This window comes from Boleophthalmus pectinirostris, unplaced genomic scaffold, assembly GCF_026225935.1.
Source record: "Boleophthalmus pectinirostris isolate CB_2022bp ecotype Guang Dong unplaced genomic scaffold, ASM2622593v1 HiC_scaffold_3, whole genome shotgun sequence".
NCBI lineage: Eukaryota > Metazoa > Chordata > Actinopteri > Gobiiformes > Gobiidae > Boleophthalmus > Boleophthalmus pectinirostris.
In genome coordinates, this window is record NW_026571299.1 from 38,963,111 (window position 1) to 38,973,056 (window position 9,946).

The 9,946-nt window shown below is 37.7% G+C and overlaps 2 protein-coding genes across 2 annotated transcripts; one reads left to right on the forward strand and one right to left on the reverse strand.

The window, feature by feature from the left end:
* Positions 1 to 96: 96 nt before the first annotated feature.
* On the reverse strand, positions 97 to 2,673 carry manf (mesencephalic astrocyte-derived neurotrophic factor). Its single transcript, XM_020936808.2, has 4 exons — positions 2,440 to 2,673; positions 1,825 to 1,952; positions 1,300 to 1,441; positions 97 to 1,213 (listed from the first exon to the last, which is right to left on the reverse strand). Exons 1-4 carry the CDS (start codon positions 2,525 to 2,527, stop codon positions 1,029 to 1,031), a joined length of 543 nt encoding a protein of 180 aa, XP_020792467.1. The 5' UTR covers positions 2,528 to 2,673; the 3' UTR covers positions 97 to 1,028.
* Positions 2,674 to 4,277: 1,604 nt separating this feature from the next.
* Positions 4,278 to 6,916, forward strand: oser1 (oxidative stress responsive serine-rich 1). Its single transcript, XM_020936807.2, has 4 exons — positions 4,278 to 4,633; positions 5,094 to 5,203; positions 5,297 to 5,413; positions 5,671 to 6,916. Exons 2-4 carry the CDS (start codon positions 5,127 to 5,129, stop codon positions 6,533 to 6,535), a joined length of 1,059 nt encoding a protein of 352 aa, XP_020792466.1. The 5' UTR covers positions 4,278 to 4,633; positions 5,094 to 5,126; the 3' UTR covers positions 6,536 to 6,916.
* The last annotated feature ends 3,030 nt before the right edge of the window (positions 6,917 to 9,946 follow it).

The following is a 9,946-nucleotide window of genomic DNA, read 5'->3' on the forward strand; positions in this document are numbered from 1 at the left end:
CAGCCCAACGACATATTTATCCCTCCTCTGTGAATTATACAGAGCGCGTCTCTTTCATCTTCATTGTGTGTGAGCAAGTATACTGCTGGACCAAACTGAGAGTTTTCACATTTTATTATTATAATTTTTTTTTTAATATAAATGACCCCATCTACAGAAGATATTGTACATTTTAAATGTGCACAATGTGCATAGCCAAATCTATATTACAGTGGTTATGACAAATAAAAGGACAGAGGAATATTGGACTGGAGTTTTGAAATGTTTGTTTTAATATCCCACAAAAAAAAAAAAAATCCTGTATACAACAAACAAAATGTAAAGGGCTGTTGACCTATTGCAACACTAAAGTGCTTTTGCTTTCTGTAAAAGACAGAAAGCCAGGTGACATAATAGCCAAACTGCAGCCCTTCTGAAAGACCCAAGGGAGCTGAAAAACCTCTGAGTAAAAAAAACTATAATTTGAATTTTATTTCTTCCTTGTTAACTAAAACCATAGGAAGCTTTTAAATGGATAAAATATTCATCATTTATCATAAACAAGCTCGGCAAAATAGATGTGTCGTTACATCTAAAATGCAAAACCTGCCCGGCAGCCACAGATGAACCAGTTCATCATGCAAGGACACAAAAAGCACATTTTGCATTTTAAATGGGAGAAAACTTCCAGAGTAAAGACAGACAAGATGGCATCATGTGTGCCTATTTTAAAAGTGCAGTTCTGTCTCAAAAGACCACTGTTTCATTAAGTCAAATATTTCCCATTAGGTGTTTACACGATATTGCAATTATTTTGTTGAGCTGTCAAAATCAAACACTACATGGTGATTGAAAGACAGCTGTGACCAAAAGACCAATATTTTCAGAAAAAGTTTATAATTCTATTAAAATCAATAAACTTAAACTTGAAAAAAATGACATGGCGAAAAAGAAACTGACCGATGAAAACATCAAACAATGTCTCTCCTCTTGTGAATCTCCACATCACTAAATACATCCAAGGCAAGTCCAGAGTTACAGCTCCATCATCACAGTTCTGTCCGTGCTTTGGCAGCTGAAGGTGCATACTTGGGCATGAGCTCTGTGATTTTGCGGATGAAGTCAGACTTTTCTGCGCAGCCCTTACATGATTCTCCCCATTCTTCCAGGATCTTCTTCAAATCTTTCACTTTGAGCTTTTTCAAATCCACTGTGCTCAGATCCAACTGTTTGTCTAAAATAAACAAAATGTTAAAAAGCTTGACATTTCATTGTTATGAAACAATACACTTTTAAAAAGGCTTATAAAAATGGCCTCACCATATTTTAGTTCACAGATCTGGCTGTCTTTTTTCTTGAGTTTTTCACAAATCTTTTCAACTGGAACATGGTAGCTCAGTGGTTTGGATACCTCGTTGATTATCTTGGTAGCTGCATCACTTGTTGCCCCAATGTAATAACACTAAACAAACAACAAAGGAACAGAGAACACACTTACTGGGTTTAGTTTTATTTAGTTTCATCCTAGACTTCAGCGTGACTGACAAATGAGTAAACAAAGTTCATAAAGTTCATAAAATGTATCATCAGACCTTTGGATCAAAAATATTTAAATTACATGTAGAAGAAATGTTTTAGCCAGCAACAGGACTCTAGACCCTCTTGCTCAAATGTAATAATGACATTGCAACTCGCATTAACTAAGTTGTGGATATGGCTGTTCCTGTAACACACAATTAATTGAGTTCAGTTGAGCAGGAACATGTTGCTACTGATCAGTTTTGTGTTTTTCAATCATAAGACATGCCTGAAAACGCTCAAATAACCTGTTCATTGTTTACTTACAAAACGGTTGTCTTTGCCCTTGGCATCTTTGCAGGTTTTCATCAGGGCCTTCTCTATATCAGCATTGATGAACTTTACATCATTCTCCTTCAATGAATCGTAAAATTTTCCCAGAAAGCTCACACACACTGAAAAATAAGAAAAGCAAACTTATGGTTAACCCTTTCAGTTTAACTGTGTAACACAACAAGACAAAAAAAAAAAATTTACTTTACTGAATTTGAAATAGCTATTTTAACCCTTTTGTCATGGGACACCGTCCAGTGCCATCAATAGCTTCTGTGACAGTTTTAAAATAGCCTACTGTAGCTTGACTATGGTGATACTACAGTACTGAAACTACGTGCAGCAAAAATACCAATGTAATGTTTCTAATCAAAAAGAAAAATAAATGCTAAACGCTTAACGTTACTTTCATAGGCGAGAATAGGGACGTAGCGTAAAAACAAAACTGTAAATGAAAAATTCACACTTATTTGGCAGTATTCAGAATAAAAACTAAAGTAATAATCCACAATCTATTTATTTTGAGTTCAACGACAAAACGAAGTAATAAGTACAAGTTAGTAAGTTGGAAGTAGTAGAGAGCCGTTACAACTACAGCTATCAGCCTACCTTCACATTCTCCCTCCTTCAGCGCATCCGTGCTTCCAGGCACTAGAGCCAAGGCGAGGGCCACCGAAAACCCACCTAAACACAACATTTCGGTCCGATTCAAAGGATAATCGCACTTTAAATTACAATTGGGGAAACAGCTAGCTGAACGTGAAATCTGCACTCATGAGGTGCAGTTGCTTCGGGAGGAACGCCGGTAAAGCGAACACGATAGCATCCGTTCCTGATTGTACGAGCTTTCCGGTGGCACGTCACACTATCCTTTCACCTGATTGGCCCATTGGCCTTACTCTTCCTGTAGTTTTCCACGCCGTCTTTCGTGATTGGACAGCGATAGAACATTTAGGGAACAGCGTCCAGTTGGCGCAGTGTGATTGGGCCAGCGCCGCTCTGTGTCTTCATGTGGTATTTTTCTGCCCATCAGGCATATCACTATATTACACTTGTGTACATTACAGTCTGATTTATCCATACAGTTTAAACCTATGGGATGGGCAACATTCTTAGAGCCTTTACATTTTTAAATTAATGAATAGAATAGAATAGACGCTTCCTTTCATAAGTAGGTAGTGGGCTTCTTTTTAAACCTAAAAAAAAATACTTGGATACTGACACAGTAGCACACATGTCATACTGTTATTACAAAGATTAAAATATATATATAAATTGTACTAAAATAAAATGTAAAAAAAAAAAAAAAAAAAAGCAAGCCTAGCAACAATGAACTTTGTAGACAACAAATAGTCTAATTGAGCCACTTTTTTCTTTTTCTTTTTTCTTAACAGCTATAAAATGTTTCTTAACATGAGTGTAAGAGCTATTTAAATTTCAACTTTCCTTCTTACTTTTGTAACTATTAAATTTGTATTTGTTTGCAATAATAGCTCTACATGATAAGTATCTGTGATAGACAATTATACAGTAAGTTCTCGCTGTATAAGTTTGAGTTCCAGTACAAGTCATTATCATTCAAAACCGGGTCTTCTTCTTATTTTTCCACAACATGCTCAATCGGTGGGCCCTAGTGTGAAGGTTCATTATAGCTTTGATTTTAACATGTAAAGCTCAGTTCAAGTAATAGGTCCACACGAATTGGTCTGAATCTCCTGAAGTCACAAGTCACTGCTCTCAGAAATGTAGGAGGTGAAGACTGTTCAGGCCCTCACCCTGGGAACCACTGGTCTGCGGCTTGTCCAGTTTGTCCTCATTCTTGTCCTCTTTTGGGTTTGTGTACTTGATAAGCAACTAGCAATGTTGTGCTATTTTAGCGTATTACAACCCATTTAGGCCTAGGTCTAGGCCTGTTTAAATCTGGTGGTAAGTATGTATATAGGTTTTAGCTTATATGGAACATTTTAAACATTTTAAAGACTTTGTCCCATCTAAAATACACAATATGCAATGCTTTTCATCATTCTGAATGAATTGGGTAGCCTACTCTGTAAAGCGTCTTTGGGAACAGAAAATGTCTGTGAAAGCGCTATATAAATAAAGACTTACTTACTTACTTACTTATGTAGGTTATTCATCCATGACTGTGCATGTCAGAGGTGAAAATCGTTTAAGTAACCATGAAAGACAAGGTAGCCTACTATCTTTGAATAGACAAAAGTTTTCAATATATCACCTACAAGCAGGAAGTTGCAGGAACCATGAACATAGCATAATGTATATTGTTTCCCAATAACTAAAAGGAATTAATAAACTTGGTCCACTCATGGCATGAAGAGAGCTCATAAAGGACCCATAAGAAATCAATTAAAAAAAAAAAAAAAAAAAGGTCCATGGACTAGCCCACAGGTCCATGGACTAGCCCTGTTTCAGTCACGTGTGTCTGTGCTGCTGGTGACGTCAGCGGGTGCTCTTGCAGAGTCACTCCAAATGGTTCGACTGTAAACAAGGCCGAGGTGAATTTTTGAGGGTCGAGCTTAGCGTCGTCAAATCTTGAGAAATTTACAATAGTTGAACATCCTTCAGGATTTTTCTGATAAGCTTGTTGATAACTTTTTTTTTACGGAATCCAGTCTTTGCCAAGATAGTGGAGCTAGCAGTTGAAGCTAGTGAGGGCTAGCCACTCTCTGCAGATTGTCTTATTTGTCGACAGCCTCGCTGGGAACATCTAACAATCCCTAAAGAGTGAACACTTTATGCCCTTACCATACGTTTCTTTAACGCGTCCAGAACATCATAAACCGTAAGTATTGTAATTTGTTTGGATATTAAACCGTTTGTTTGTTTGTTTATTTTCGTCGGATATCGCATTAGCTTTAGCTTGTAGCTAAGGCAACTGGCTAGCCTTTAGCCTACAGGGAGCTCTTATGAAATCAACTGTTTAGCTACATACAGTGACTACGTTTGCTCTTACTTTACTCACAAATCACGTTCCCTAGTCTGAATTAGTATATGGAACATGGACACCTAACTATTAACCCCCTTTCTTTCTAATTTGGATCAGATGAACTGGATGGTAAAGTTGGTGTTAACTTTATATTAGTGTTATATCATTTTCCGCACTTGTTCTTTTATCCCGAGAAAGTTTTTCTGTGTTTTTAATTATTAATTTGTTAAATATGTGCACCATAGTGTCCAAGCATTCTAGCGTTATGTCTTTAGTTAGTCAATTGAGTGCAGTGCTGTTGTGATTTGTGTTTCAGCTGGGTGGCTGGTCAGAACAGCCTCCTTCCACCATGGAGGCAGGAGGAAAGGAATGTGAAGAGGAAACCCTGCAAACAGCTTTTAAAAAGCTGAGGGTCGATGCAGAGAGGTATAGTTGGATGTCTGTTTTAATTTGTAAATTCTAAACAATGTGTTATGTGAGAACAGGAGTATTGCAATGTGTATTTTTTTTTTCTTACAGTTTATCTGGAGGAGTGAGTGCCTCAGAAGCTGTGACTCCAAGGTCAGCCTCACGTGCCTGTCTTGACACAAATGGTGCTAAACCTAAACTTGTCTGCCAAAAGGACAACTGGCACGGGTAGGTGAAATAGCTTATAGATTTGACGGTGCTTCCAATCCAGTGTTATATCTCAAAAGATGGTATTTTGGCCACAGCCCAGGCCTCCACCAGGCAGAGTTATGAGCTTATTGCTTTTCCTACCACCACCAGCCACATAACCTATATTAAACAGACACATGCACAACATATGATATAAGCATGGCATAGAGGTATTTAAACACATCTCTTAATTTATTTGTATGTGAACATGTTTCCACTGTTTTCTTTATTTGTAGATGCACAAGAAAAACCTCCAGAGGAGCTTCGAGAACACAGCGGCGCCGCAGATCTAAGTCCCCCATTCTCCAGCCCGCAAAATTCACATATTGTAGTTCTGCTACAGCATCTGCACTGTCCCCCCCTAGTGGCTGCTTGAAACAGCAGCTTCTTGCCTGTCTGGAGCCATCTGAACCCGGTCCCTCAGTGGAGGGGGAAACTCTGTCCTTGGTGGCCCAGAAAGAGCCTTCCTCTTTACATGCACAAAGCCACATCTCTGCATTGATATTTGGAACATCTGCTGCTTATGACACACCACCTGGTGCTTCAGCTTCTTTACAAAAAACTATCCCTGCAATCAATGTCCTTAGTGATGTGCAGACGAGTGACGAGAGCAGAATGGAGAGAAGTGCCTGTGATGGAGCAGAGAGTGGACCACCTCAAGCAGAGGCTCAGGCCTCTGACTTCAGAGCATTATCAGAGCTCAGCACATCTTGTGGTTCTCCTGCTCAATGCTCTTGCATTCACAAAAAATGTGTGGATACTCCAAAAGGCAATGCAGAAAACAACGTTCATGAGCCCAAGTGTTGTTGCCTGCCTAATAATCCTACAAGCTGGAATGATGTAGAGGTGTATTCTTTTACAGGGCTGCGAAACGTTGTCACTGAATGTGAAAGAGCCACACTGAGTCCAGAGGACTCTCAGAGAACTGTTAGCACCAACAGTAACTTAACAGCCACTTCGTCAGGCTCCCCCCGCTCATGTTCAGAACAGGCCAGAGCCTATGTAGATGACATTACCATAGAAGATCTTTCAGGTTACCTGGAGTATTATCTGTACATCCCCAAGAAAATGTCTCACATGGCTGAGATGATGTACACTTGAACTAACTAATCTCTCTAATATAAAGCATACGTTTGATTTGAAATGGTCTATGACCCTATGTTGATTGTCAGATGTAGAATGGTTTAAGGTATGAAAAAATAAATATACAATAATAATTGATGCCATTTATTTAAAGCTTTGCTTGTTTAACAACTGCCAGACACTGCAGTTGTTCAGTCCCTTTTGCGCTTTATGGCTGACATTTTGTTCAATTTTTGAGTTTACATAAGAAGTTGCCAAAGCTTTTGGTGCAGGGTTAACGGAGGGACATGATACTGTTGTAGGAATATGCAAACTTGTAACGCCAAGTGTGATTATGTTTGTGTCCTTTAAAACTCATTTGTCTGGGTTAATTTCACTTAATAAACTTGCTTTGTTCAATCTGTTTTTCTTTTTTTGTATTGGATTGGAGATCCCATGTCATGGGAACTGCTGTAAATGTAAATTAATTTAAATTTTAATTGTGACAACTAGAATAACAGCCCGTTTTTGCTTAAATTTAAGGTAGAATAAAACCTTGTGTGTGTGTGTTTAGAAGCAGCAATGCAAGTTAAAACAAACACGAAATTGATACGATTAAGCACAAATTAATGATACCATTGCAAATACCAATCCAAGGTTTTCAGAATTATGAAAAATTAGGACTGTTGCCGCAAACAGATGTAATGTTATCCGACATCACTTATCGTAGTTCCATGGTAAATTGTTAGAATTCATTAAAGCATAAATAACAATCTTGCGTCCACCAACTGTATCCACAAGGGGGCACTATTGCATTTTGTTTAACACTGATGTTGAATTAAGGCACATCCAGAGCCATTGTGTTGTCCTGTGACACCCACAGGCCAAATTAAAAGTTGTATGTCTGAAAAGACCAGCCTATTCAAATGCATGCTTTTCAAAGCAATAAAAAACACCATATATAGAAACCTTACCATACTGACACTTTTCGTGTGCACATTTAAGTTGACATACTTCAAGACTTATCCAGCTCTGAAAATTCTTCATTCTTTGGCTTGACATGTCCATCTCTGTAGGCCTATTGTTTAGTGACACAAACCACTATTCAGATTTGTCTACTCCACTTCCTGTAAACTATCCTGTGTAGATTTTGAAAGCCTATTCAGTTTCATTATTCACTGTCAACATGTCCAGTTTGGATATTGCCTGGTCTTACTGGACTTCCGCAGTTTAACTCAAATCAGATGATCAAAGTAGAGAAATCCAAATATGCAGCAGGGCCTGAGGTCAGACCCAAAATAAGCGCATGCCAGTGGTTTTCTGCCCTAATCTCAGACACATTCTTTTGTGCGTGTCCATATGTCCGGGGCCAGTATTTCATATCTGAGAATGAGCTTTGTGTCTGCTTCTGATCAACACTGGACATGCCTTGAACTTGAGCTCCTCAAGTGAGCCCTAACGTTCATGACCTGTTCAAACAAAGAAGTCAATCTCAGCTCTCAGAATGACTGGCCTAAAGCTGCAGTGTGTTGTGCATATATTGTAACAAAAATAAAATATAGCCTCATTCACTCTGTGTTGAAAAATCATAGCTGCAGTGAGAGTAACTAGAACTAAACAAAAGCATTACATTGTAAAGGGCACTTTATTGTGTCCGTTTAGAGACCTACTAAAGGAAATTTCACTGAATGTATTTAATCAAGTGTCATTAAAACCTTTTCAAAGGGTTATGTATTGTTTGGATCTGAAAAAGTAGGCTATAGTAACTTTATTAAGGAGATGATCTGAGAACTGGCTTAACAAACAAACATCATACAGAACCAGAGCCTGTTGTCCCAGTCTAAACCTGAAGTCATTGACAAATAAGACCACACAATTAGAAGGATCTAGGCTATATGTGATTTATTTAATCTTTGAACAGCTCTGAGTTCAAAGGCCCCTGAAGTTAAAGTTTTCTAATTATTAAATGTTGTGGTAGGATAAAATCCAGGGTTAATAATGTGGAAGGAAGACGCTTTTCTGAATGATCTGATTTTGATCATTGAGTGGCAATAATGGGTAAATTAAAGGAACTTTGGGTTTTGTTTACAGTGCTCGATGGCACACTATAATTCTAACAACATTTTGTCATATTAATTTAAAGCACTGTTTCTCAAACTATGGCACCTGTACCACAGGCTACCTTTCAGCAGTTAATTTGTTTTATTTAAAGACAAATCTACTACTTTATCAGGTTTAGTCCAATTTTAGAGCTTATTTAGTTTAAGTTTAAGTTTAGACCATACTCAGCCCTAGTTTAGACCAGGTTTAGATCTGATTGTACTTGTACTTACATAGTGTTAAACATTTCAGAACCACACTGATTTAATGTTATTTTTTGAAAAAGGGGGATTTTGTGCTAAATAATTCATTTTCATACAATAAAAAAGATGTAGGTGACTGATAAGGACCACTTTTCTTCCATGAAATATGAGGGGAACTCCATGGTGGAGCAAACCACAATACACCAAGACTGTAATGATGAGAAATAACAACACTTTCGCTTTCTACACTCCATCTTCAAGCGGACTTTTTATTCTTTCTAAGGAGACCACTGAAAAACACGGTTGGTCTCCTAGGTACTTCACACTTGTGATTCTGTAATAACTGTAGCGCTACTGTAGTTTCATTTCCTGTGCCGAGAATAAATACACTGCCATAAAAGTCCAACCAAAACCACAGCTAGAACTACAAAGTGTGTTTTATGCGAAAGGAGGCTTTCACAGTCATTCTTTTGGGTGATCTCTTTTTGTCGGTGTTACTGAGAGCTCTTTGATGCAAAGGCAACAACAATAGTTACTAGAAAAGAGATTATCTACAGGATGACACAGAATTCATTTTGATTTTGAATGTAATTTGTTTAATCTTTGTAATGAGCTATAATAAGCTGACTTTTCTTCTTAAACAATGACCAAAGGGTAGCCCATGCAGAAATGATTTGGGTATATTTTGTTATTCATTCATTCTTCTGTTCATAAGAGTGTTCAAAGTTCCACATATTTGAGCACAATTTCTCGTATAATACGCAAAATTTACTTTTGTGACACAAAATGCTCTGTTCCACTACTGTGATGTCATGTAGTGGTAATCTTCAATTTAACAGCTATATTTTTATCTTTAGTTTAGTGGAGATGAGGAATGAGGAATGTTTTTGACAAGGAAACTAGATTATAACATAGATCAGAAAATAGTGTAATATGGGCCCTTGAAGCAGTTCTTGGAACAAAAATGTCTCCTGTGCACTGTCTGTATCTAATTATAAAGAGTTCTATTTTCTGAGAGTGTGCACTTAGCATGCTAGTTATTGTTAACATTACCATGATGGCAAACTAGACTCTGGCCTCTGAAATTTGTCAAAAGTGCTTAACAATTCAGTACCTTGAATAATTATCATGCTCAGAATGCAGAAAG